This window comes from Tympanuchus pallidicinctus, unplaced genomic scaffold (genome assembly GCF_026119805.1).
Source record: "Tympanuchus pallidicinctus isolate F22 unplaced genomic scaffold, pur_lepc_1.0 scaffold6, whole genome shotgun sequence".
NCBI classification, from domain to species: domain Eukaryota; kingdom Metazoa; phylum Chordata; class Aves; order Galliformes; family Phasianidae; genus Tympanuchus; species Tympanuchus pallidicinctus.
The window spans coordinates 41,956,783-41,984,684 of record NW_026294780.1 but is presented as its reverse complement, the minus strand read 5'-3'; the positions used below and the strand labels follow the sequence as shown (position 1 = coordinate 41,984,684).

Here is a 27,902-nt window from a genome sequence, read left to right as displayed (position 1 = left end):
TTGCCTGCTTAGGAACTATAAATACCCCCAATATATTTCTGTGGCTTTTTTTTTTTTAATGTCATGCCAGCTTCATAATGTTAATTACCCTCCAGGTTGGAAAGACACCCAGTGACCAGCATTCTGGTGTGACTACTCTTGATTTTGGTGTGAAATTCCCTCCTCTCCTCCCAGTAATACTGACAAGTTTAACAGAAATCTATTAAGTTAAAAAGAACAAAGATATATTACATTTGCTAATTGCAAACAACCTCTTTTAGCTGCAGTTTTTCCCATTGGGATTAAAAAGTGCACTAGTTTAACATGTCTGTACATTAAAAACAGTATAAAACATTAAATATACAAACAGCAAGAGAATTTAAATATCTCGTATCAAATACTATAGGACAATATAATTTACATTTTTTTTTCTTTACACAAAACATTACACCTGAAATATAACTTTAGATATTACAGAATATAAAAATACATATTTTTTTTTGTCTAAAAAATGTCTTTGCAGGTTCTGGCACAATGTAATACTTTAAAGGCATACTGTACTTTGGCAATCTGTATTTGCAATTAGCTGTGCAACAATAAGAATGACCTGTAATTAACCTTTTAGAACTGCAAGGCCAGATGATCTTCCTCCTTCCTGGAATAGCCCTTTTTAGTCAGATAAAAACTTAATTTGAACTGTTTAGGTGTTGTACAACTCATTTCTGCCAGGGCTTGAAAGCTCCAACCTTAATCCAGCAAAGCAAGAACCTGCTTAACTAAACATGTGAAAAACCACATCAAATGCAATGGAATTAGTCATACGTTCACAATCTTTGCTGTCTCAGGGTCAGAACACCCAGCCCCAAGCAAATCTGAGCACCAAACTCAATCTGGAAGCCAGTTTCTGCCCTGCCCTGTTTGTGCCAACACTTGCAAGAGTAGCACAGGCTATAAAGTACAGTCAGGGTGTGGAAACAGAGTAATATTAATTGCTCTACTTTCAGTTAAATCAATGTAAAATCGTAATTCTACCAAAGCCAATGGAAACATAGGAAGTAAAATTAGCATAACACTGAATCAGGAGATCAATATTATTATATCCTTGATTTATGGAACTGTTGCTAGAATCAGCACAGGGCAAAACATGTCTTTAGAGATATATGTTTTATACAGATACAATTGCGTTGCAAAAGATTTTCATCTCTGTCTTCAAGTTGTGTCTGGACCACAAACCCCCACCCCCCTAAAATTTCAGTACACTTAGAAGATTCAGTCTAAATCCCTTACTTTAAATGCCCCAAAGTAAGTTGCTTCTTGTGATGAATCCAGTAACAATGGGTTTGATACCTGGATACTTATCATATCGCCAGTTTTTAATTTTAAAAATCCTCCAATGTTTACAGAATAAAAATGAAACTCTGAATTCCCTGACCAGTATTTGGTGCTTCCTCCCTTCATCAACACATCAGAGCGCCTTATTTTAAGGTTTGTCTTAGTCATGTACACCATCAGCTGAAGCCCTCTTTTAGTCAGATTTCCTGAAGTTTCATGATGCCTAAAACAAATGTTGGCATAAAGGTAGTAAAATCCATCTTGATTAACAACCAGCTTCCCATCACTGAACGTCATATTTGATAAGTTTGCCTGGCCTTTGTCATGATGCCAAGATGTAAGGTTCACTTTGCGAGTTCCTGAAGAGAGGGGGGGAAAAAAATTATTATTTATAAATATTTCACAAAGCTCAACATTTAAAAACCAAAACCTCTTTTTTTTTTTTTTAATTAACAGTAATAGAAAAGCTTTGTTCTAGACAGCCTGCCTTTCATTGCTTGAGGAAGTTGTGGATGCCCCATCCTTGGATGCATTCAAGGCCAGGCTGGATGTGGCTCTGGGCAGCCTGGTCTGCTGGTTGGTGACCCTGCCTGTGGCAGGGGGTTTGAAACTAGATGATCATTGTGGTCCTTTTCAACCCAGGATTCTATGATGATTCCAGCTAGAAACAATGAATTGATATTCCACATTTAGAGAACAAATCCCCCTCAAATTACCTTAAGCTGGAGAGCCACAAATTAGGAAAGATGATAACCACTGTAATTTCTCCCTCTCTCTCCACATAGCATCACATACATGAGAATCTAAATATACAGTTACTGTTTGATTACCAAAAACAATTAACAGAGCACATCTAAGCAAGCATTACTGAACTACTACATATATAACTCTCTTCTACTCTGCCTCCACGATGAGAGGCTGGTCAACAAGTCCCTTAACTGTTGAAGTGACTGAATGCTCTGTAAAGAGAGTGAAAGAGTAGCTGAGACACTAGAAATGTTTGACTTAGCATTCAGTGACAGTATAGAGCTGACAACTTCACATGAACAGGTGCAAATGTCTTCCAGGAACTCTGGTCTGAAAGGCACCTCCTGTTTGCTGTCCTCAAGTAGCCACACTTGTAAGAGGTTTCAAGTTGGTCAAGTCTCAGAGGTCATTTCATTTAGATCCTACTGAGCTAAGAGATGTCTTGAGGGATTCAGGAGGAGCATTCCTTTCAAACATCATCACATTTGACACCTCAGTTTGGTTTTAGTGTCAGTGTTAAGCAGCAGACTGCAACACCAGCCCAGGCAGCATGGCTACTTCGGCATATGTATTGTGCAGAGACACTGCTCTAATGAGGAACACCTCCCATAGTATAAACCTCACATTCCCTTGCACCTCCTCAGTTCCAGCACCATTCTATTAGCACCCACCTCAGCTCTCAGGAAAAAAAAAAAAAAAAACAGAAACAGGCAATAGGAGGTGTAGAAGATCCATGGACATGTCCACACAGAGGAACACCAGCACCATTCTGGGGAAGACACACAGGCCCTGACTCTTCCTGAGATGCACCACGGAATGGAACAGCCACTACAACTTACTATTCATTCACAAGACATGTAATGCACAGCACAACAGATAGAAGTTGGACAACTTGTTCTCCTAACCACTACTAACCTCCAAACAAAAACCATTTCTGTTTAAACCATAGCAGCAGTTTAAACCATAGCATGCACAGGCATCAGTGAACCGTAAATCTTTGGCTCCCAGTGCATCTACCTGCCTGATAGGAACATTCAGTACCCTATCTTCTCCACATCAAACCAAAGCAATCTATTTCCACTCAAGTTTCCAAGGCCACTTGGTGTGCTCCAAGCATGTACCCAGGCACACCCAGAGAACTGCCAGTGCTCACAAGCATCCTGGGAAACAGCCTCAGGTACATTTGATTAAAGACATTTCCTGGATTTGTTTGTGCATAAATAAGAGAGGGTAAGGAGAGACAGGGGAATTTGAGAGCTACGAGTCTAATTGCCAAGGACAAGTGACTTTTGCGTGCGAATGCAATACTTTAATGGCAGTCCAGAGTAAAAAAAAAAAAGACAACCTTCCAGTATCCCTCCACAAAAAATTCTGCAAAGCACAGGCTTTAATAGCAGAACATAAACAGCTGTTCCCCTATGGCTCCCGTGCAGCCAAGTAGAAATTATCCAAACAAATTCATACAGAGATAAGCCTTATTCCGTGTGGTACTTCTAAAGAATTCTGGAATCAATCAACTAAGTCTCTTATCCTGGAATTATTCAGCTGCAAGAGAATGCTGAGGAAATGGTACTAGAGCCCATCTCAGAAGATCTACTGATAGCTGAAGAAGTTTTGTAGGACTTCTTTTACACAGTGTTAAGCCTATCAGAAAAACTACCCCAAGAAACTTGGGCTACCCTGAAAATGAGGAAGATAGGTCAGAAATTAGGGCCTACATTACTGGAAAAGGACAGACGTACATCAGAGATCTGAACAGGAATGTATACATTCGACCAAGCAGAAAGGCATGCCAGCATACTGTGACTGACTGCTGGCACACCAATAAGTTTACATGCAGATTTCATTTACCTGCCAGTAAACTTTTTAGTTGCCAGACTCGACAACTAAGTAGCAATTCTAAAGAAGTCCTCAGGGAAAATGCATGATTTGCTGAAAGGGGAAGATGGAAAATAGGTGCCTTAGTCACTTGCATTTGTGATGCTGAAGGCAACTATGGGTGAAATTTGGTTCACACTCCAGTGCTGAGAGCAACACATATCATTCATCCACGGTTAGGTGGAAAGGCAGACCAAGACATGATGGAGGATGACCTTGTCTACTGATGTAATTAGACTTGCTTTGAGCAGGAGATCAGTATGGATGACCTCTAGAAGCCTCTTTCAACCTAGATTAAAATGCTAAGACTATGTTAACCAAGGTAGATGGATGTTTTGCAACAATTCAGAGCTCTAAGAGGCTCAGCACAGCCAGTGACAGAGCACAAAGATGCATGCAATTTTTAAGCAGGCTCTCAGGACTTCAGGGAATAACACACCCAAATCTGGAGACACCAAAATAAATATCCCAAAACACAGGCAGAGGAGAAAACCAGGGTGTACAAATGCCAAGTCAGCTGTGACTGAAACTCTAAAACATAATAATCCCATGTTATGGGACAGTCAGAATTGCTGTAACACAGTATGTTTTGAGACAAAACTTACAATGGAGCCATGGAAAAATAACAAGACAAGTTACGTTGACAGAAAAGGCAGAAGTCAAAGATAATAACTAAGGTAACCTTCCAGACAAGGTAGCAAGCATTAAAAAAGATAATTTACAGTCTTTCTGGTTACTCAAAAAAAAATCTAGACAACATCTGAGATGTCAGCAGGCATGAACTGAACCTAACATAATTGAGTTCCAGTAGAATTAATTAGTAAGAAAGATGATGATGGAAGGGCAACGGAAGAACAAAACACAGTATTTATTACTCCTCTTCACTGCAGCAGCATTCAGGTATAAATAAAGCCTGAGGAAAGAGCTAAAGTTCTGTCTACTCTGAAAAACCTTTTCTGGAGGCAAGCAGTAGTGAAGCCAAACCTGTAGCTGTAAATAGCTCAAAATACTACACTGTTTCCTTAGACAGTTAAAGGTACCAATTCACATCCCAAATGATATATTTAACATTTACATCTATTTACATTTGTGCTCTTCTCCTTTAAACTGTGACTAATTTCTATAATCAATTTATAAACCAAAATTCACTGTTGTCCTTTTAAAACTTAGGTAAGGCTTAAAGTAAGCTCTTGGAAAAAGTAACCAGCAAGTAACTAGCTTTAGCCTAAGGCAACACACATTAAAAAATACATGCTGCAAACAAAACCACCATGGCTTCTGCAGTCAAATGATGGGTGGGACACCAAGATCTAAGAAGGGTTATTTCCACTCCCTTCCCTGACATTCCTCAACTGCAAAAGTCCATCTGGGGTTTTTAGTTATTGTGAACCAGGTGGATGGAACACATTCAGTGCTTATTTATGGTGGGTGTTCACTTGCAGGCTACTCAACCCTGTCTGATGGTTACAAATCTGATTCTTTTTCCTGACATTGCTCATTCTGGGTCACTGATGACAACAAAGAACTTAAAATGCTGAAAACCAATCTGCTAAGACTCACAGATGGCATAAAATAATTTAGAAGACATGTAGGGCGAGGAAACGTGGGAACAAAATAGAAATTTGCAGTCAAAGAAAACAGGGTAGGGAAAAACAAAACCTAGTGACCCACAAGCAAATCCTTCATCCTTAATTTCTGTCATGAACCTCTATGCCACCCAATTAAGTGGGTAGTGATAAGTGATAAGACAGCAAAGTGCCTTACAATCAGTAGAAGGTTCGTGGTTCCAGCTATCTATAAGGATGCAGTACCTCACTGATGCAATGCTCACAGCATCAGCAGAAGCTGTCCTCATGATTAATGTCTGGCAACACTCCTCCAACCAAAGGACACAACCCATGTGCCAGATGAGCTCAACTCATTGCACTGGCAAGGGGTCGACTTGCTCAAAGGAGAAACAAAGTAGTTTTACTACTGGCACTATATTTCTAAGAGCTCCTACAGCTTGTGCTGAAAAAAGAAAACAGAGAACAAGAGCAATGCTTCTCCTGCCCTAATGCTAGTTAATTACCTAGAAAGTTAATGCAGCAATGCACATCAGTACAAGTAAAATCAAAATCTAGGCTCCCCATTTATTAAGCTCTAGATTTGAGCAGTGAAAACGCACTTGGAGGGAGAAAGAATCCTATCCTTCCAGGCAAAAAGCTGACTCCTTCAGCTTCCTCTGTTGTCTCCAGAGTAGACTGCTGAAAATCTCAGGTTTCAGGCCTCAGAGCTTCCCCTTTGGTTTGGTTGCATAAAGGAGAAGAGCAACGCACTTAACAAAAAGTAATTGAGTTCATTTATGGTAGCATTAGAAGTATTCACTTTAAACTTACCAGTTGGAATATTCTTATCATCAATAATGAGATGGGCAAAAGGTTGCTTCTCTGGCTTATTTCTCCTGTACAGTTCCATTCCTATTGCCTCCATTGCAGCTGGAATAAAAAGACTTTCATTACATCAGAAAAAAAATAAGCTTAGAATTAAAATCTTATTTCTCATTCATAAACCAACACCTACCTTTTTCTGGTCTTGGTGGCTCTTTTCCCAAAATACGCTGGACTTCCTAAAATGAGAAAAATAGATTGCTTTGATGTTGTCTTTTTTTCCTCTAATATTATGCATTGCAGTTTGTACAATTAGAACACAGTATCATAGGAATGCTGGCTTGCAAGATCACCGCACCATTTATTGGAAGAGCGATTAGAGGATTTACATTTACAACTATTTCCACTTATGGAACTTGAAACGTTTCACTAAATATAATGTAACAATGATTGCTAAGAACATATCCCATAAAACCACAGAGCTTATGAATTGACTTAATTACTCGCAGTTGAAAGGTAATGAAAGAGGCAGCTCTGCATCCAGACTAGTATGTAATCACACCGCTGAGAAAAGCTAAGCACTGCATTTCATTGATGATGAGGTAAATGAAACCTCCACCCTTTATGCTTGACCACTAACAGGAGAGGTTTCAAGACCAGTAGGTTTCGCAGCCAAGTCTCACTTACAACAAGGTACACAGAAATTGAAGAATTAAGCATTTTTCACATTTGTACTGGGCCAAGTTGACTGGGTGCCAGAGTCTGGAAGTGCACATTCTCTAAAATTGCAGATTAATTTTAACATGAATGAAGTCCATGTAACCCAAAACCAAGAACAGCAGAAAATATCAGGCACCACAGAAAGCCTTGCTTTCAACAATCCACCCCTGCTTTCTCCTTGAGAAAACCTACAGCAGTTTTCAAAAATCTAAACAAGCTCTTGTTAGAAGCTTTGCACTGCTAGGTTTATTCCTCAGTACTGTCCCATTTCCCCATGACTCTTCCTATTTGTTTCCTACAAAATAAGGATAATATTCTTTGCTATTGAGACTACCCCATACCATGCAACCACCATGAAGAGGCTTAGTAGAAGGAAACATTTTACTGCAGACAAAAGCAAATCATATTCTTACCACTGAAACCTGTGTGGTCCTGTGTACTGTCTTTGTCTCCTGTACTGTTGGTTATCTAATTCAAAACCACGTATATATAATACACCTCAGATTTGACCAGATCTGCAACATTCCATGTATTCTCTATCACTGCCGTGCTCTAGAATTTGAAACGTTGCTTTGAAAACACCTGAAGTTCTGCTTTTATGTAATTTTAAAGTCACCATGATATCTGTAACAGCTCTGCTGTACCCTTTCTCCTTTCAGTAGGTGTCTAAATGTTAAACCAAAATGGAAAGCCACAGCAGCATGGAAGTTGTAGTATGACTATCAAAGCATACTACCTCAGCAGAGATATGCTGATTTTGTAGATATGAATCATTAAAAATGCTTTTTGCTGTAGAGACAAGAAGAAAAGCAGAAGAATCGCAACTTCAGAAGCAGCAAAACCCACATCCATCTTCCCCCACTTAGATTCACTTCCCCTCTCCGAGCTTCTTACTGCAACATCAGTTCTAGCAGCAAAGCTCAATTCTAGGAGCTGTGCACCAGCATCAGCCTCTAACCACACCTGATCTCTAACTTCTAACGAAGTAGTAAGAAGAAAAAAATCACAAGTACTAAGGTGATAAAAGTCATAGAATCAAAGAATGGCTTAGGTTGGAAAGGATCTTAAAGATCATTCAGATCAAATCCCATGCCAAGAACAGGGTGGTCACTCACTAGGTCAGGCTACCCAGATCCCTATCCAACCTGGCCTTGGAATGCTTCCAGAGATGGAGCATCCACAGCCTCTCCAGGCAACCTGATTCAGTGCCTCACCTCTGAATATGGAATTTCCTGTAATATCTATCCTAAATTTCCTATCTTTTAAAGCCATTCTCCTCTTGGGACTTGTGCTCTTCAGCATCTTTATCAACAAGACAGTGGGCTCAAGCATACCCTCAGAAAGTCTGCTGATGACATCAAGCTGAGTGGTGCAGTTACCACAGCAGAAGGAAGCCATCCAGAGGGACCTGGACAGGCTTAAAAAGTTGTCACAAGAAAACCTAATGAGGTTCAACAAGGCCAAGTGCAAGGTGTTGCACTTCAGTCAAGGCATTCCTAGACTTTGAGAAGAACTCCTTGAGATCAGCCCCACAGAGAAGGATTTAATGATCCTGGTAGACGAGAAACTGGAAATGTGTTGACAGGATGCCCTTTCAGCCTGGAAAGACAGCAGTATCCTAGGCTGCATCAAAAGAAGGGTAGCCAGCAGGGCAAGGGAGATGATTGCTCCCATCTACTGCACCCTTTTAAGACCTCATCTGGAGAAAATAGGATAAAAGATGTGAGATAGACTAGACTCTCAGACATTACAGCTCTATAACTCCCCCCAAACCTTCCCCAGAAAGGGAAGACTTCTTTGTTTTCTTCCTTTCTTAATGGAGACGTTTTGAGTGTGGAATCTACTTAAGGATCCTTTATTTCTAGGAGATGTGATAATGCACTTGTCTGGAGAGATTGTCGTACAGATTCGAGAAGACATATTTTAATCTTCTAGTATCTAAAATAGTACTAAATGAAATCCCATACCTGATAACTGCATAGCCCTTGAAGTCCCTGAATTGGGCAGTTGCTATCTTTCTTGCAACCAATTTTTTTTTTTTTCTTAGGAACTTAAGAGTTCTGTTTCTGCATGTTTCCAAAGATGCTCTGGCTTGAGCAGCTGGTGCTTCTACCCTCTGAGACCTTGCAGTCTGACTCAGCGTATCTTCCATGCAGAAAGGCTGCAGTCCTCACAAAATGTAGTATGAGCTTTTTTTTTTTTTAACTAGTGGTGGTTTTTTTTCATCTGCAATATTACTACTTGGTGAGCAGAACAGCTACCTAGGAAGATACAACTCCACTGTCTTCCTCATCTTGATGGTTTTCAATCTACCTATCACTCTCTTCCTACTTAGGAGCAACTCTGTCACCAAGCTGCAGACTGGACTTGACAGGAACACTCTTGTACTCTTCTTGAATCTAGGCTAATATGCAATGAAAGATGCAAGCATCATCTTGGAATACAGGAAGTTCCATATGAACAAGAACAAAAACTTCTTTAATTTGAGAGTGACAGAACACTAGAAAAAATTGCACAGAAACATCTTAAAAATCTCCTCTGGGCTATTAGAAACCCATCTGGATGCTTTTCTTTGCAAACTACTCTAGTCTCTACTACTCACCATGCATTAGCAGGGAGTTTGGACTAGATGACCTCCTGAGGACCCTTCCAAACCCTACAAATTCCGTGATCATGGCAAAAAAAAGGGGAGAGAAGAATGAGCCCAACATTAATACACTTAAGAACCACCTGAGTCTGGCTCATGTTGAATGAATCTTTTGTGTGCCTTTCAGTGGATTACCAATAGTTAGCCTGTGACCAGAAAACAAATATCCTCCATCAGCAGATTTCTCCAAACCCTGCACTAGTGCCAAGCTTTTTACTTAATTCTGAGCAGCCCCACAAAATTCTAAAATTTTTTCTCTCCAGTTGACTAGGAGTCCAGAAAGAAACTGGGAGAAATGCAGGCACTAGTTAATAAAGAACAAGGATGGAGTTGTGGGTTTCCTCATGAAGAATATATACTTCAAAATTGTTCTTGACTTTCAAAAAAATTTTTTATGGTTCCAAGACACCTGCCTTACACAACCTGCCATAGAAGAACTAAACCTGTACTTGCTTTTCTGATCCTGAAAGACGTAAGGACTGTGCTATCTGAATGTCTACAGATGCCCTCTTAGTGAGCACCTGAATGCCTTTAAGTACCTCATACTTTCTCACAGTGCATACTACCATTAAGAAAGCAGAAACAGCTCAACAAATCTTGTAACTAAGACATAACTGAATGAGCATGAGAACTCTTGACAAAATATTACCAGAGATTCTCTCAAGACTTTGAACCACACAGCAAAGCGTGCTACCAAGCAGTTATTTTTAGAACAAGTGTTTGTAAAACACTCACACCACACATCATCTTCCAATAAGCTGCACTTGTACACCTTTGCGTCATTTGCTCACTGCCCACCGTGTCAACTCTGCTGGTCTGCTTCCCATATCCCAACCTCTTTCATACAATCACTGTGCAAACAACATGCAAGCCGTCTGTCAAATAAAAAATACTTATTCCTTACTTCAAAAAAAATTGTAAGGCCATCAGGGAGCTGCAAACCTTCCGAATTTTGAAAGCTAAAACCATGCTGTAAGCGTCTGAAGTGTCTGGAGCCGCTCTCTCCTCATGCAAAACAGGATGCAGGTTTTAAGCCTCAAGCAACTATCAGACCTATTACCACACCAGCATGTGAGGTCTTCAAAACACAAGTCACAGAATGGCTTGGGTTGGAAGGGACCTTGAGGACCATCAATCTCCAACCTCCCTGCCACAGGTCCTCCCACCAGTTATGTCCAAGGTTGGACCAGGCTACATGAGAACAAGTGAATTGTGAATGGTTTTTTTTCTTCCTCTTTGATTATACAGTATCTCATGATCTACTCTGAGTAGCTACAAGTGGCCTTTTGAGACCAACCACAGGAGACCCTTAATATATTCACAAATTGAGGAAGTTGTGACTAAGGCTAAGGCTCCTTTAGGTGGGTGTTTCTTTTTCTTTTCTCAGTGTTTCAAGTTCAGTTAATATCAAGAAGTAGTATCTTGTCAGAAACTCAGAGGAAGAAAGCTAATCAGAAAGGAAGTGAAATAGAAAGTAAATATTCTTCAGAAGATGGAAATTAGCACTGCAGTGTCTATTCAAATGAGTACTCTACTGCCTGCAGGAAAAAAAGGCATGTAAAAGGTTGTAGTATGGAAATTGAAATTTTGTCAACTTAAAAACAGTCACCCATAAAACCTTCAGTTTGTCCCTAACCACATGCACTTGAAATGTCTGCTAAAAATATATATCTCTTTATAAGTTCTGCCCTGGAGGTCTACCAACAAAGTGCTTTTTTGCCATGGAGGGGACTAGTTTATGCCTGTACTCCCCAAGAAGCTAAAAGCTGGGAAGATAGCCAAAAAAAAGACACTCATGAACTGACCCAATATATGTTTGTAGTCTTTTCTACTTCAGACACATAATAGACTTCATAAGAAATGTGGTTAGTGCATCTGGGTTGCCAAAGGGTTTTTAGGGTTATATACAAAAAAAAAAAAAAAAAGAGCAAACAAAGACTAGGAAAGCATATTATTTGTCTGCTTGAAAGTTTATATGCAATAATATTGAATGTGCATTTTCTACTGAGTAAGCTGCTCCCTAAACAGCTTCTTTTTTCTGGAATGTTTTTTTCAGGAGACATTTCTAGATCTGACCTTGCAAAAAAAACTACACGGTTTTTTTGTAAGAGTATTGGCAACATGAATCTCTGCTTTAAACACTCGTCTACAGGTGTACAAACAAAACAGATGAGAATCAGTGTAGTAAGCTAAAAGCTGTAACCAGACTATAAAATTAAGCAAAAAAAAAAAAGTTGTCTCTTTTCATTTCCTGAACAGTTTGAATTGCAAAAGTCAAACAAAGAAAAAAAAAATCACACAACTATTGAAGTGCTCCACTTCAGTCACCTAATATACTGCCAATGCAAATAAGGATACTTGTTCTTAAAACACAGGTTAGATTCTCCTTCAGGAAAGTGAACTAAATAGAGAAAATAGGAAACATTTTTCCAGTCACATAGGCTACATTCTCACACAAAGGACTAGCCATACTGGAGATAACATTCAGCTACACCTCTGCCTTTCACTATAGCAGAACCAATGAAAGGCATAGCTTACAGAACACCACCAAGGATAATTCTGTTTTAACATTTCTTTCATTTCTGAAGTAAAAATAGAGAAGATGCAAATGCAACCCCAGGCAAACATTTGCCCATCTTTATTTTTCTGTCATCAATGTGTGATGACAAAGCATCCAGAACACTGACCCAGCTACTTAATACATTCTGTTGCATTCAAGAATTCCAGCCCGATTACTTTGGCAGAGAAAACCTTATTGTTCTCGAACTAATGGTCATTGACCAAAAAAAAATTATCCTACTCACTACTTATCTTGGCCACTGACATTGCAGCATTTAACCTCTATGCTGGAAGGCAGGATATGCAGCCTCCACTGAAGTCAATTTTTTTGTTGAGTAACCAGCAGCAAATGACCAGAACACAGAGCTTCCCATTCACTTACAGTAACAAGCTCCTTACTGCCAAGGGAACTGCTTGAAACAGCACTTTAGCATCAGTGCACAGAAAATAAAAGTAGGGGTAGAGTCTGAGTCTCAAAAATGCTGAAAGAATGAACAAATCCTACGAGCTAATCCATTTTTTCTGAGTTTTTAAAGAAAGTGGCATGCACCCATCCTCCTTAAAGTTTTGTTCTGAAGAAGATCTATCACTCGTGGTACTCTATTAAAAGGAAACATCCACAACTAAAGCAGTGTATAACTAACTCAAGTACACTCTGTAAAGTGCATGAGTTCAGCTCAAATCTAATAGAGTATTCTTTATGAAAAAACTGACAGTCATGCAGATGTGTGAAAGTAACAGACCAGGTAAACCAGGAAAACCAAGAATTGTAGCACTTCAGCTTCTTAAATAGCCTACAATAGCCCTACTGCAATAAGAGGTGACTGTGTTAGAGTCAGCTCTCCTAGTTTTTTTTATTAAGGCAAATCTACTTTTATTATTTGAGTTTGGGAAACACTGTCATTCTCTCCTGCTGGGCAGAACCTGCCTACTTATCACAGTATGGCAAAGCAGCTCTTTCATCACCAGGGGAATGTCTGCACGCAATGACTGGGCAAGTGAGCAAAAAAAGGAAAGGAGATACCCCTTCATTCTGAGTAGGCAAAATTATTGCACTCCAGAAAGTTTAAGAAACAAGAGCAAATGAGAACACATACTGTCCTTTCCATCTTCCAGACAATATTTTGCTTGCAAATATTCTTGGCTTGGAGAATCCTCTCAGGAAGAGTCAGGAAGATCAGGTTGGGTGGAAAAAAAAAAGAAGTGGAACTGCCCTTCTTAACAACTACCACACAGACTCCCCCCCAAAAGTCAGAATGGCCAATCAACTGTGATTAGTTTCCTCAGTGTGCATTCAAGACTTTCTCTAGCAAAACTAAAACCTGTTTGAATTGGTTAACCAGCAACAGGTTCATAAGTAAATACATTAGGATCTCACACACAGCATCAGATATCAATCAAATAAAGCAGTCTTACCTCTGTACGCAGAAGATGGACACTGTGCTAGATTTACCAAGAGTACAAAATAAAGGAAAGCATTATCTGCCACTTACCTTCTGCACAGCTCTTTGGAGAGCCTGCTTCATCCTTCTGCATGATTCTGGCATTAACTTTACCTCTTGATTTTCAAAGGGCATGTCTTGCATGTCTATACTCTCTTGAGATCTGAAAAGCATTCTGACACAGTGTGCATCTTCTTTTGAAATTCTACTAGGGTCCATCTGAAACAAAAATATAAGATAGCCAAAGTTTAAACAGTCTGTTCTATAAGCAATAAGAACATTTAAGTCAGGCAGGATTTCCAAACATCCAAAATTCTGGCAATTAGTTCTGTTTATCATCTAACATTTCATTCTAAGAAATGAAGAGAGAAAATGCTTCCCATAGGAAGGTTTACTTCATCCAACAGTCATGTAAGATAGAAGAACAGATTATCTTTCGGAGCGACTCAGCTTATTAGCTTAGACTGGATCCTTGACTTTTCTAAGGTTAAAGAATAGCCCTATCTTTAGAATAAAAATCAATAATAATGAATTCCATGTTTAGTTTAGACCACTGAATGCAACATCAAAATTACTTTAGCAGGCAACATTCACAGCCATCTTCTCTTCAATACCAGTTTGTAAGATGACACACAGATGTCAAGAGCAGCAACCTATGGAATGTATGTGCAATATCTAACTCATCCTTTCCAAGAGGAGAAAGAAGTACAGAAGCCAGCTACCAAAAACTTTTGCAGGCAAGATGTATTGCTGCACGAAGCACTTGCTGAGATGTTACAAATTCAGGAAGATCAAAAGACAATAAAACTACTACAAAATACCTCTATTGGACAAAGTTTAGTAAATCTGAAATAACTGCAAGATGCTTTTAGCAATTAATTTCTGTAACTGAATCAAATATACTTTTAAACTGTGAGTTCAATGCTCCTGAGTCTTACCAGTTAGATGACTGAGAAAGATATTCCAAGGATCAAGACTGTGCCTTGGCAGAGTTCAACTGCACAAACTTTATTAAAGCCATTTCATCCTTTCTCCCCCTTTCCATATACCTTACACTTAAGAGATATTAAGCATTTTCTTTCACAGATAGCTTAAGGCTTTCAGTAATTGGTCTTGGCATGCATCCTGCTTTCACATCAGAAGGGTTTGCACAGTCTAAACTTGCTCTGAGGTCTCTAATTGTATCTGCCAGTCTAATAAGAACGTATAGAACCATAGAATCACAGAATGGCCTGGATTGAAAAGGACCACAATGATCACAGAATGGCCTGGATTGGAAGGGACCTCAAGGATCATGAATCTCCAACCCCCTTGCCACACGCAGGGCCACCAACCTCCACATTTAATAACAGACCAGGCTGCCCAGGGCCCCATCCAACCTGGCCTTGAACACCTCCAGGGATGGGGCATCCACAACCTCTCTGGGCAGCCTGTTCCAGCACCTCACCACTCTCATAGTAAAGAACATCCCCCTGACATCCAGCCTAAGTCTTCCCTCCCTCAACTTAAAACCATTTCCCCTTGTCCTGCTGTTATCTACCCTTTCAAAGAGTTGATTCTACTGTTTTCCGCAATATATGAGCAAAACAATTTACAGCTAAGAATCACAATATTGCAAATAATCATGATGAGGGAATATTATCCATTAAGGATAACATCAAACCAGTGATCACTTCCCTTTAACACAGCACTGAACAAAGCAGAGCTTCAAAAGGAGCTTTTGCAGAATGCAAAACATCCAGAATGAATCAGATTTGTTGTATCAGTTGTTCACATGAACAGGGATTGAATTTCCTAATCCACCCCCAAAAAAAGGAACTGACTTAAAACCATAAGGTGGGATTACAAAGGTAAACTTGAGTCGACAGCATGCAGTCTATCCAACATGCACACATTGCAGAGAAATTTGTTGCACAGGCAGCAACATTCAGAGCAAATTGCCTTCTCTATCACCATCCGCTCACTGAATGCTTCACAAGAGCTGTTTGCCCATTCATTCAAATCAATGCCAGCCTCCATGAGATCATTTAGCTGTCTCACTTATCCCTGCAGATTGGGAAATGAACAGGTCAGTAAAGGCTCCCCTGAAGATCAGCAGTTGCCACAGCTTTGAATACAGTGGTTGAGATGAGTTACACAATGGCCTGGAGGCCTTAACATCTTCCTGGGGTGGCCTGATACAGCTGAATACGAAAGAAAATCTGCTATTACTCTATTATAGAGTTGCTATTACAACTCTACTGAGCACTAACAACTAAGAAAGCAGCTGGTGCAGCCCCATTAACTGTTCAAGTAGATCTAAAAGAGCATCTCTGGGCCCTCACCTTCTTCACCATGAAATCCTGCTTCTGATTCTCAATCTTCTCTTTAAACCAGTACCAGGGATGATTTCCTGCTGATCTAGTTTCCTGAAGGATGAGCACCCAGAAGCCACTTCCTGCAAGTGTCAGAAAAGCATCAGAGCCAATACAGGCACAGGCATGAAGGAGCAGGTAGGCAGCATGAGCTTCAATGACCGTACAAGTGCAACCTAAAACTCTCTCTCCCCATAGGCTCCACAAGTATCCAGAAGCTGAGAGATTCAACTACAAATGGAGCAGGGAGAGGGAAAAAACAGCAGCACACAATGACCACCATCAGCTGTTAAAAGGCAGTCAATGCAGAATGATCTGGGTTGGACAGTAACATAGACAGGTGCAGTCCCTTCTTTGAAGCATGACCAACTTCTAACTTAGGGCAGGCTGTTTGAAGCCTTGCTTAAGTAAAGCTTTATGGCACCTCCCCATTCAATCTCTTCAGGCAAAGTGCTCTACAATTTAACCTCTTGTATTGTGTAAAGCTATAAAACAATGTGCAGCCGAAATTCTCCTTACTGGAGTTTATAGACTGTGCCTCTTGGTTTTGCTGTGCACTTATGGAGACCCTAGCTTCACCATTTATACAACCCCACTTCAGGTAGCCAGAAACAGTGGGTAGACTCCATCTCAGTCTATTCTTTAGGTTGAAAGAATCCAGTTCCACATTTGTGATATGCAACAGCCCCTCCTTATTGCAGTGGTCATCTGATAGACTCTATCCAGTTTGTTGATATGTCACCTATTCACTACTCCAGATGTATCCTCTTCTATTGGTATTATCAAAGACCTGAGGGAATCAGTGCCTTCAACATAATGTTGATATCTAAGTCTTCTCCATTCCACACACACCACTGGACAGCAGAGAGAGCCATAACAGATAACTGACAGCAGAGAGAATCATAGAACTGCTCAGGTTGGAAAAGACCTTGAAGACCATCAAGTCCAAGTGCAAAATAACCATACTACCCTAATTCTAACAACCCACCACTAAATCACTTTTTATACTCACTTTCATCAGTAATACTACTGGTAAGAAACTATTACAACACTTTCTGGATGCATTTAAACACATCTTCTGAAAAGTAGGCAAGAAAACTAGGTTTTAAAGAAGAGATTATGAAAGATCATTTGTCATTAAGGGCATGAACATCCATCATGACATACTGCAGATAGCACAGACATCCAGCTATCACCCATTAGTAATTAAATATGCCTCACAATGCTGCCAGGCTAGCAGTAGCAAGTGCAGAGGCACTTATTCAGATCATAGCTTATCTGCTGAAGGCTTGAGAAAGAAAAACCAACATCTCTGCACCTTCAGTTACAAGACTGAAGGCTTAATGGAAACACTGATGGCTTCGGCATCCTATTTTGAAGCTGTGTAACCCACCCTGATGAACCACAAGCATCCAGAAATTTTGTGCCTGATAAGGCAAAGCTCTGATCATGGAACTAGCTAATCTACCTGCAAGTCCTTGAACATTTTCAAAGAATACTCAAGTCTTCACAACTTAACCATGGAAATTAGCTTGCTATTCTGAACAGATACTCTCAGCAAGCCTGCCACTGAGCTGCCATAGATGTGAACAGCAATACCGAGCACCAAAACCATTGCTGTGGACAACAAGCAACAACAACAAACAAAACTTTCAAGCACACATTCTGAGGAGATATTCCAAAGACTCAAAATGAAATACTGGAATGGTCTACAGAGAGCAGCTTGCCAGCTCACAAGGAACATGAGGGCAGCCCTTGAACAGAGATCTTCAGCACAGAGACCTAAAGATGTCAAACTTGGAAGCATCAAGACACCATCAACAGTATTGGAGAAAGCTTTATGACATGTTAAGGAAGCTCAATATCCTAAATATATTACCCTCTTTAAAGAGAACATCCATTATTTTAACCATGCTAGTATTTGTATGCCCATCTACTGTGTCTGACCTTGAAATGAGATCTCATTCAATGCCCTGCGATACCAACATTTCCCAGGATCTCTAATCATTTTAATTGCACCTCTAAACTCCTTTCAGGTCAATCAAGGCAGTCAAAACAGTAAAAATAAACTCCAATACTGCGGGTGAGACCAGAAGAATTTCTAGAATTAAGAGCCAATTTTATAGCAAAAGTCCACTTCGTTTTCAAAGACAATACAATCCAACCAATCTAATAAGTGAAATATTGCCTTTTTTTTTCCAACAGTACCACATTCTGTACTTTCTCCTTAAAATAAGCCATTTATACTGTCCTTGTTTTCATAACTTAAACCAACTTCCAGTTTAATCATATCAGTTTACACTTCATTATTTTTCTTAACTACCAAGAAAAGGTTCTTCCAGGCTTCCAGAAAGTGCTGGTGACCTCTAGCAAGTGGTTTGCTGTTAGTCACTGCCAACAGATTTTAGATGAAGCCTGAAAGAAGACTGTTTAAAAACACTGCAGCAGAAGTCAGAATACCACAGATGTATGAAATGGTAAAAAAAAATCTGCTTTCCAGATCCCCATTTATCTAAACGTGAATGGTGCAGCAGAATGCTTAACATTTGTACAGACCACTTTCCCAAATGGAGAAAAATAAATAAGCTCAGAATTCCAGGTTAAACTACAAGAGCTTGACACCCGACCTCCAAATCTAGCTTTGAGCGCTTCCAGCTTGTTTCAGGGCCCACTGGTTCAGTCAGCATTAAACCCAGTTCGTATCACTGTACGACCTAAGTACAGTAAGGAAATAGATCAGCATGAAAAACATAGAAGAGCTTCTGAAGACTATTCATTGCTTGGTGACAAAGTAAGTTACGTAAAACACACGGCGCTCCCACCTTGTGCTGTGCCCAAGTCTCCATCATCTCCAGCTGTATGGACTATCTAACTAAATTTTGACTGCGTTCTCATTGACCATGAGCAAACATTTCTCACAAAGCGTCATCAAAAATAAATACCAGGAGCAACACATTTTGTCAGCGTTTAATTCCCTGGGTTCAGAACTTTGCACAAGATGCTCCAAAAAAGAAAAGCCTTTATCTTTTTACAGTTCAGAATGTCACTGTTGGAATATTGGCAGCATTCAACCCCTAGCTTTTTCTTTTTTAAGCAAATATACCAGCTCCTTGTCTCATTCACCGTTGGGCTACGTTATTTCTTGGCCACAAACATGTTTACTCATGAAAATCTGGTGTCAGCCTTAGTTTTGTGTCTTGTGAAATTCCAAATGCTCAAGCCACAACATAAACAAAACTAAGGAAAAACCAAAACCTCAATCATTGTCTCAGCTCATATTGTGTCATGATCCGGCCCAAATGATTTTATGCAAATGAAAATAAAGAAGTGTATGGTAAAACTGAGTCAGAGTTTACTCAGCCTCTTAGAGTTTTATGTATAAGTCACATTTAATCATATAAATTCTCACTATGAACCTACAAAGTCAAATCTTGCTAATTCACATTTGGTTAGCCCACCAACCCATTCATATCTTATGAAGCACTACTTCTACTATTAACTTTCCATTATTTTTTAATCAAATACACCACAGTACTTTAGTTCTGTTATTAAAAAAGTGCAAATTTAGATAATTAAATTTAAGAGCAGATAGATTAATGCAATTAAATTTGACAGCACATTTTTCAAAACTAAGCAGATAGTGCCCCATACAAATAAAACAACTGGCAAGGCAGTTAAATAAGAATCCTCCAAGATCTATAGCACTTTCTCTGCCATCTGTGTTATTACACAGTAAGAAATTGAACAAATATAGATTATCATATCTTATTATTGTGAATCACCCACTTCAAAAGTATGCTTATTAGTCTATTTTTCAGTGGTGGCAAAGACTTTTTTTTTTTTACCATTAGAAAGTTTGCAGGCAAGGTTTCAGTCAAGTCTACATCTAGCTACATCTTTGAGTCTGTTCAGAACTTCACGTTTTCAAATGATCTCATCCAACAACACTACTCCAAACTTATAAGAACCCAAAAGTGGAAAGAGACTGCCAAAAGCAGAATTACACTAGACTATGTAAATTTTAAAATAAAGGAAGCAAAACAAGCATAGTCTTTATGGTATGAAAATTCTTTTTACACTTTGTTGGGCATGTGTGAAGCACTGACACAAACCTATTCGAAAGAATCCAGAATAAGGGCAGCGAGGGGAGAAAGAGAGCAGGAATACAGGGATTCAAAAAGTGTACTTGTGTTAATTATTTTGATTGCAATGGCTCACTAGTATACCAATGTGAAGCTGTGCATTTCCATGAGCCACGTTTTGAAAAAGATGTCTCTGCAAGTTCACGCAGATCTGGAGTGAAAAGCACTTTGCCATGAACTGAAGTAGGCATTAATTTGTGACACTGTCAGGTAAACAAGTAGCTGTAAGCTACTTTACTACAAGTTCCATGAATTAAATGTCACTCTTTTGAAGTGTACGGGATATGATCAATAAGTACCATACTACTGCTCCAAGAGCACATACATTTTGCTTTTGTAAAAGCAGCAAATAAAGGCATAGCAGGTAATGAATATGAGTTAGTCCACATAATAAATGACCAGCATTGTCATTATCTATTTGACAACTGTTCATCTGCTTAAGTGGAGACACGCTCGTGCAACAGCTACTTTCAGAGTGCACTTTGTTAAGAAATCCAGCCTGCCTTCGCCACATCAAGATCAAGCACTTCTACCTAGAAAGTCAACCGGAAGAAACAGGTTTTCACTCCCACTAACTTCAAACAGAAAGCACAAAACAACACCAGCAATAATTCTACGAAGGCCACCAGACCTGCGTTAGCAGAACAAGTGAACAACTGATGAGAAGCCAAGCAGGCATCCACAACCTGGCCCCCAGAAGCAAACATCCTGCAGCCCCCCATTTCCTCTGTGGAGGCCAAGTAGCACAGGGCAAGGGGATGCAGGCAGCCAGCCCAGCTGTTTCCAAGAAGTGGGCTCCTTTACTGTCCAAAACCCAAACCACTCAGCAGCTCTCCACCCTGCAGCAGCATCTCCCTGTGCCCTCTGAGAGGCCGCTTACCTCTGAAACAGACCTGCAGCCTGGCTGTGCTCACATACAGGCACGCAGGGGATCCCACTCCTAGGTGTCTCAGCCCAAGCTAAGAGCTACACCATCCCAGATGTGCTTCTGTTTGCTATCCGCCTCTAAGAAGCTTCTCGCACTGGTGAATCCTGTATGACAGCCGAAGGCCTCAGGAAATCTCCAACCAAAAAGTGATCATCAATAACCAAAGCCTCCCCATGGGCTGGAAGGGAAGCCTTCACAAGCAAAGCTCTCCCAGGGCTGGATGGAGGGGAAGCACAGAGCTGCCATCCACCCTGAGAACGCCTCACACCTACCCACACAACTCTACGCACCCCACCTTTAGCTGAGGTCACCGGGTCAACACACCGCCTCTCTAAGAACCAGACCAAGTCTCTGCCTTCGCTTTACTGCCATCATTCGTATTCTCAGCGAGCCAGAGGCGCCGCTTACCTGAGCTCGGAAATAGAGGAAGAGGGCGACGCTGCAGACCACCTGTCCCAGCCCCAACAGGACGAGGGCGGCCAGAAGCGAGCGCGAGGCGGGCGGCGGGTGCGGGTGTGGCGGCAGCGGAGGCGCTGGCGGCGGCGGCGGGGCGCTCTCGTGGGCGGTGCCGCTGCCCACCTCCTCGGAGCCGCGCAAGTATTTGGTGTAGTCTCGGCTGGCGCGCCGCATGGCGCCGCGGGCACTCCGCTGGGTCGGCTCCACACACGGCTCCACGGAGCACCCCGGCCTCGGCAAACAACCCCGCCGCCCCGGGCCGGGAAGCTCTTATAAACTGGGCGGCCAATCAGCCCCAGGCGGTGCGACCCGCCCTCCCGCCACCGCCGCCGCCGCCGCCACCCTTCCTCACCGCCCCCTTCCCTCCCTAAGCTCGCTATGTACCCGCCCCAACACGGACCCGCGGTCGGTCTCTCTGATGGTCTGTTTGCCCAGTTCAGTGCGTGGAGCAAAGGGCTGTCAGCTTCTACAGTGTCTTAATTCATCCTCCAACAAGGCCAGGTTAAAACGAAACCAAACTGTGTTGGCTCGCTCTGTCCAAAACAGACAAGGAAGTCCTGAAGTTCTCATAATCCTTTTAGAGGTGCTTGTTGTAAAGGGTCTTCAGATACAAGGGCTGCTCCAAAAGTTACTGTGTTATGATGGCCCTCGATGCCAAATGTTGGTAGTGTGGAAGTAGAGGTTGAACCTTCCCACCAATATTCCGTTCTGTTTTGTTGCCGTGTGACAGATGGCAGCGGAGGGGCACTGACAAAATGGTGCCTGACATGGAAACGCAGATGAAGCAGAGGCATGACTCTGAATTCCTCCATGCAAAAGAAATGGCACCCACTGACATTCATGAACGCTTGCTGAGCGCTTACGCAGAGCAAACGTTGGATGTGAGCACTGTGAGGCAGTGGATGGTGCGTTTCAGCTGAGGAGCTGAGGAGCGTGGCATGCAGGCTGTTACTCACAGCTGGCAAAAAAATGCACAGCTAATGGTGGTGACCACATTGAAAAATAACGTTCTATAGCTGAGAATTTGCTCTACCAAATAGTGTTAGTGTGCTCGTTGTATCAGTTGTAGTTTCCATAAAAATACATAGAAGGTACTGCTTTTGGAGCGAGCTACATGTATTTACAGCCCTGTGGCTGGACATAAAAGCAAGTGATTTAAAGTGCAGATCAGGCATTGGTGAACATGGAAGACTAACATAGATCCATGTAAGTCATTCATACTGATAAAAAACAACACAACAACAAAAAAAGCCAGGTTATTTTTTGGCTCTTGCTACATGACAGAATATCCTGTTTAGGGCTGCATGTTAAGAAACTGTGAAACTTCACCTCCGGAAGCAGACATGATTACATGCTCCAAGAAATTAAAGAAAACTGTCCGAAATATACTAAACCACCAAGCAACAAATTACTATCAAAATAAGCTGACATCATTTAACACTGTGTTAAATATTGCAGTAAAAATTACTTCACCAACGATGAGACACATCTGAGAAATGATGGTGACAGCACCTGTTTCCCAACATCACCCCCCCAGGAAGTCATGGAGCAATAGCCCAACCTTGAGTGGCCTCCTCTATCTCTTCTATCTCTTCTTTCCAAATGCTTACACTTCTGGTCAGAAACATTGCTAGCGTTGTGGTCTGTAGGACCACATGAGAAAATGTTTCTCTACGTGTGTCTCAAAGAACTTCCCTGAAAACAAAAGAAAGAACCTATCATCTCCTGGAAAATGACTTTTAAAATAATCTTCAAATTATGCTCCTCTAGACAGCCCATACTGGATGAATGTTGTCTTTGTCTATATTAACTGTTGTTTTGGTTTTTGTTCTTAGTGAGAGGAAATAATAGTGAATTATTATATTTTTTTTTATTTGTACCTTTTTTTTTTTTTTTTAAGAGTCTGTGTTGTTTTTAAGATCCAGTTGCCAATTAGTAAATGGCTGATAAAGTAGAAGTCAGAATAACATGAGTAAAGATGATAGACTATTTTTTTCATGTTTTTCATATGTGAAAGAACTCAGGAAACTTTTCACTTTGGAGCTCAGGTCTCTTCCTAATGAAGAAGAAAAATACTAATTGCTTCTGTTACCACCTTAAGACTTTCATGTGGTTTTCCAGATTATTACAGGAGGAAACTCAAGGAGACTTTGACTGAGAAGCTGTGAGGATCTTCTGACACCAGAGAATCATAGAATGGCCTGGGTTGGAAAGGACCATAGTGATCATCTAGTTTAAAACCCCTGCTGTGTGTAGGGTCGCCAACCACTAGACTAGACTGCCCAGAGCCACAACCTCCTTGGGCAACCTGTTCCAGTGTGACACCACCCACTGTGTGAAAAACTTCCTCCTAATATCTTTAAGTGGATCGTTGCATATGAAAACAGCTTTCTTCAAAAGCACTTCTCCAGGATCACTGTGTCATAATCTTCTTACCAGCACCATGTTTTGTGTTATCATCATAAGCATGCTACAATGGGAAGGTGACTTGGAGTGACAGCAGCCTTCTAACTGTCACAGATATTAATGTCATCTATTTCTTCATCCGCAATGAGTTCATCCTCACCAAACTACAGATGCAAGTGGAAGGAACAAAGTGCTTGTGTCCAAACACGAGGATATCAGGCTATTCATGAGTCACCTCAAGAAAAAGACTTTAAATAACCATCCCACCAAAACAGTGTGGGTTCCTAGGATACACAAAGATACATAGATGACATCTGGACCGAAAACTTGGATTCCCTCATTGATTTCTGCCACAAATTTAACAGCCAGAATTGTCCATCAAACTATCTCTGGAAAACTCTTACATCAGCATCAACTTTCTAGACACCACGGTCAACATAAAAAATAGCAACCTACAAACTACCATATGCAGAAAATCCACAGACCAACACACCTCCTTCCACAAACCAACAGCTATCCAAAACAAAGCAGAAAAACTGTGATATAGTACCAGCCCACAAACATCACCTCATTTGCTCTGAGGAGAACATTCGTAGCACACCCTCAGAAGGCAAAAGCAACAGCTGATGTTCATCCAATAGTGACACTCCTCTGTGATTGCATATTTGAAGAAGCCACCTAAGCCCTCTACAAACTTACTACAATACAGAGAAAATCCCTCACTGGTTATCATGCACCACAATGTGCAAGAAATATATACTGGAAAATATTAACAATCTGCAACTTATATTTTAAGAAAATCATACCTCTAAATGATTTTTCCTAAAACCATCCCCCTTTTCCTTCCAGCAACACTCAGCATCATCAGCTCCAACACTAAGAAAATTTTTGGCAGACCAACATGCACTGGCTAGAACTAGATGACTCCAGAAAATCAGGTCCAAATTTTGCCACAACCTATATAATAAATGCCTGCTACGCCAGAGCTGCCAACATCCATAGATCCTGCATATGCACATCCTGTGATGCATTGTGTGATGCATTCAGTGCTCTCAGGAAGCTGTGGCTGAAACCACACTACCACTGGGTTCTACGTAATTAGGATAGAACAGTGACACTAGTTGGAAAGTAATCTTCCCAAAACAAGTATGGGCATCTCCAAACTTGCTGGCCTGACTCTGAAAGATTAAAGGTAGGCCAGAGAACAAAAGTTTGTAACTCTGTTGGATACCAGATATTATATCAGATGAATTCAAGACAGGCCTGTGATTTTCTCTGTGTTTCAAGACTCAGTGATCTTCATGAGGAATTTCCTACCACTTTCTCTGGTCATCTAAATTTCTGTCACCTCCTGAAGCCTTAGGAGAGCCAGGATCACCTTCCACACCTAAAATAACAAACACTTTTCTCTCAGATGTCTAACTGATTAACACAGTTAAGGGCAATTCAGAGCAATCAGCTAGAAATACCTTCACCTTTTCTCTGTTTCGGACCCAACAGGTTGTTCATCCACCTGAAAGCGTGTATGCTTTACCTAATACCTGCTTTACCCAACTGTATATATTGACCTAATAAAAAATATTTTCTTCCTAAAAAAAAGAAAAAAAAGAAAAGTTGTTTTCTTTGAATAGCAACATGAGGAAAAGCTCCTGTGCCTAAAGCCCTGGCTCTGTAACGCAGGTTCTTGAACACTGAACAGAAAGTAGCTCTGCTATTGTCTGCAAAATCCTTGAGTTGCAGGAGATTTGATTATAAATACCTGTTGTGATAAGACTGCTTAACTGTCAAAATTTCTTTATCATTTTGCTTTGAAGCAAAACAGGAAGTACAATGTTTACATAAAAGACTGTGTTGAAAGTAGGTTCTCACTGCAAAGTTGAAAGTCTTGACAAATCTGCAAGTCAAAGTAAAACAATGAAAAAATACCATGTTTTAGTTTAGTTTGTTCTGCTTCAAAATAAGGAGAACCACTAAAAAAAATTCTCACAGCCTACAATTCCAGTAAGGCAACATTTATTATCTCAAGAGAGACTATAACTGAAATATTCCATTTTAGTAAATCAGTAAGTGCATCCTTCTGACTGCAAAATTTTTTCAGCAGGCATTGTTAAATCAGAGTTGTACTCTTCCAGCAGCTAGCTTTTATTCTGTGGAAAGACGTTCACCATTTTCTTCTTTGCTGGTTGGAATATTGCTGGCAAAATGTTTCATCAGCCAAAGGCTGTTCTGGATGTAACAGAAATATTTCATTTGAGCATGTTTTAGACAGTAGAATCATAGAATGGCTTAGGTTGGAGGGACATTAAAAATCATCTAGCTCCAACCCCCTGCCATCAGCACAGCTGCTACCCACAGCATCCCTCCAACCTGGCCTTGAATACCTCCAAGGATGGGGCACTCACAACCTCCCTGGGCAACCTTTTCAAGCACCTCACCACCCTCTCATTAAAAAATTTCTTCCTAACATCTAACCTAAGTCTCCCCTCTTTTAAAGTCATTCCCCCTTGTTGTATCACCATCAGACCATGTAAAAGGTCAGTCCCCTCTTGCTGGTAAGCTTCATTCAAGTACTGGAAAGCCACAGTGGGATCTCCCTGGAACTTTCTCTTTTCCCAACTAAACAAGCCCAACTGCCAATCTGACCAGCAGGTCCTTGCTCAGCCATGTTGGTCTCCTTCTTTGCCTAATTTCTTATTCTGGAAGATAGAGTACACTTGTGTCCTCAGAAAGGCATCCTTTTAGTGCTGCCAGCCCTGTTTTGTTCCTCTGTCCCTAAGGACAGTTTCCCAGGGGATCTCATCCAGCAGTATCTGCGTGGTTGAAATCTCCCATCAGGATGAGAGCCTGTGAGCACAATGCCTCTTGCAGCTGAAGCTAGAAGGCCTCCTCAGCAGGCTCCCCTTGATCAGGTTGCCTGTAGCAGACTTCAACCATCAAGTGTTTTTTATTGATCCGTTCCCTAATTTTAACTCACAAGATCTTGACCTGTTTCTCAGAGGCACCTCTGAGACCTGTGGCTCCTGATCCCTTCAGCAGATTCCCAAGTGATATCAAGTCTTTTTTGATAATTTTGATTTTCCTAGTTGCAGCCTCTTTTTTTTTTGTTTAGTTTTTTGTTTGTTTTAAAGTCCAGGAGTGGATACTAGTCCTCCAGCTTTATCATACCTGATATTTTGAATGCAGGCCCCTGGCAGACAGCAAGCCTCTACAGAGAGGTTATCCAGGCTGCAGATGGGTGCCTAAGTGCCTCTCAGCACGGTCTCCCATTACCGAGTTCCTTCGCCTTTTTTATTGTGGCACTGGTTGTGACTCAGGTTCTCAGTTGAACCTTCTTAATGTGGTTGCCCTTTTTGGTTTTAAACCATCACACCCGCTTCTCTTTCCATCCCCAGAGGTTTACGGGGGTACTCTGGGGCCAAGGGGGAGGTTTATTCTTCTGCCCTGAGCAGAGACGAGGTTACAGTCTCCCTCATCCTGCACGTGTTTACCCTCTGTCAGGTTGGAAACCTTCTTATCTTTTTCCCCTTGCTGGGACCAAGGACAGGGCTGACAGTCACCTCATGATACCAGGCATCGGTCTCTCCCTCTGCCTTCTGGATTCATCTCAGTCTGATGACTTCCCCTTACAGACTGGTCAGCTGCTTAAAAAGATCATCATGCTTACCTCAGTCCCTCCAGTGACTTCCAGATTCTAGAGCTCCCCACAACCAGAGGTCCGGGCATCTCTTGCTCATCAGAAGATCCATCTGGGAGCATGTGTCAGCCCACAGAGGTTGTGGCCCCTCAGCCCAGCTGTTGTGGCTGGTAAATACCACATTAGTTTTCAGTAGGGTGCCTCAGCCCCAGTTTCCTAGACAAGAGAAGTAGCCAGCCTAACGCCTTCCCTTTCTGAATTGCTGTGCAAACTGACTCGTTGCTTTAGGAGGAAATGAAATTCCACAGC

At 41.1% G+C, this 27,902-nt stretch overlaps 1 protein-coding gene across 3 annotated transcripts; it reads right to left on the bottom strand.

Annotated features, from left to right (window-relative positions):
• TNFSF11 (TNF superfamily member 11) lies at positions 1 to 27,848 on the bottom strand. 3 transcript variants are annotated; one of them, XM_052705645.1, is made up of 6 exons: positions 21,506 to 21,786; positions 15,998 to 16,110; positions 13,725 to 13,892; positions 6,499 to 6,544; positions 6,315 to 6,413; positions 1 to 1,670 (listed from the first exon to the last, which is right to left on the bottom strand). In XM_052705645.1, exons 2-6 carry the CDS (start codon positions 16,007 to 16,009, stop codon positions 1,249 to 1,251), a joined length of 747 nt encoding a protein of 248 aa, XP_052561605.1. In that variant the 5' UTR covers positions 16,010 to 16,110; positions 21,506 to 21,786; the 3' UTR covers positions 1 to 1,248. The 3 variants fall into 3 exon arrangements, with proteins under 3 accessions (XP_052561605.1, XP_052561604.1, XP_052561603.1); XM_052705644.1 differs by lacking the exons at positions 15,998 to 16,110; positions 21,506 to 21,786 and adding an exon at positions 27,624 to 27,848; XM_052705643.1 differs by lacking the exon at positions 15,998 to 16,110.
• Between the last annotated feature and the right edge of the window lie 54 nt (positions 27,849 to 27,902).

Coding starts and splice junctions, on each gene's coding strand:
- TNFSF11 (XM_052705643.1), bottom strand. CDS start 21,727: ATGCGGCGCGCCAGCCGAGACTACACCAAATACTTGCGCGGCTCCGAG. Junction 6,414..6,498: donor GCCACCAAGACCAGAAAAAG/GTAGGTGTTGGT, acceptor TTTTTATTCCAG/CTGCAATGGAGGCAATAGGA. Junction 1,671..6,314: donor TGATAAGAATATTCCAACTG/GTAAGTTTAAAG, acceptor CCCTCTCTTCAG/GAACTCGCAAAGTGAACCTT.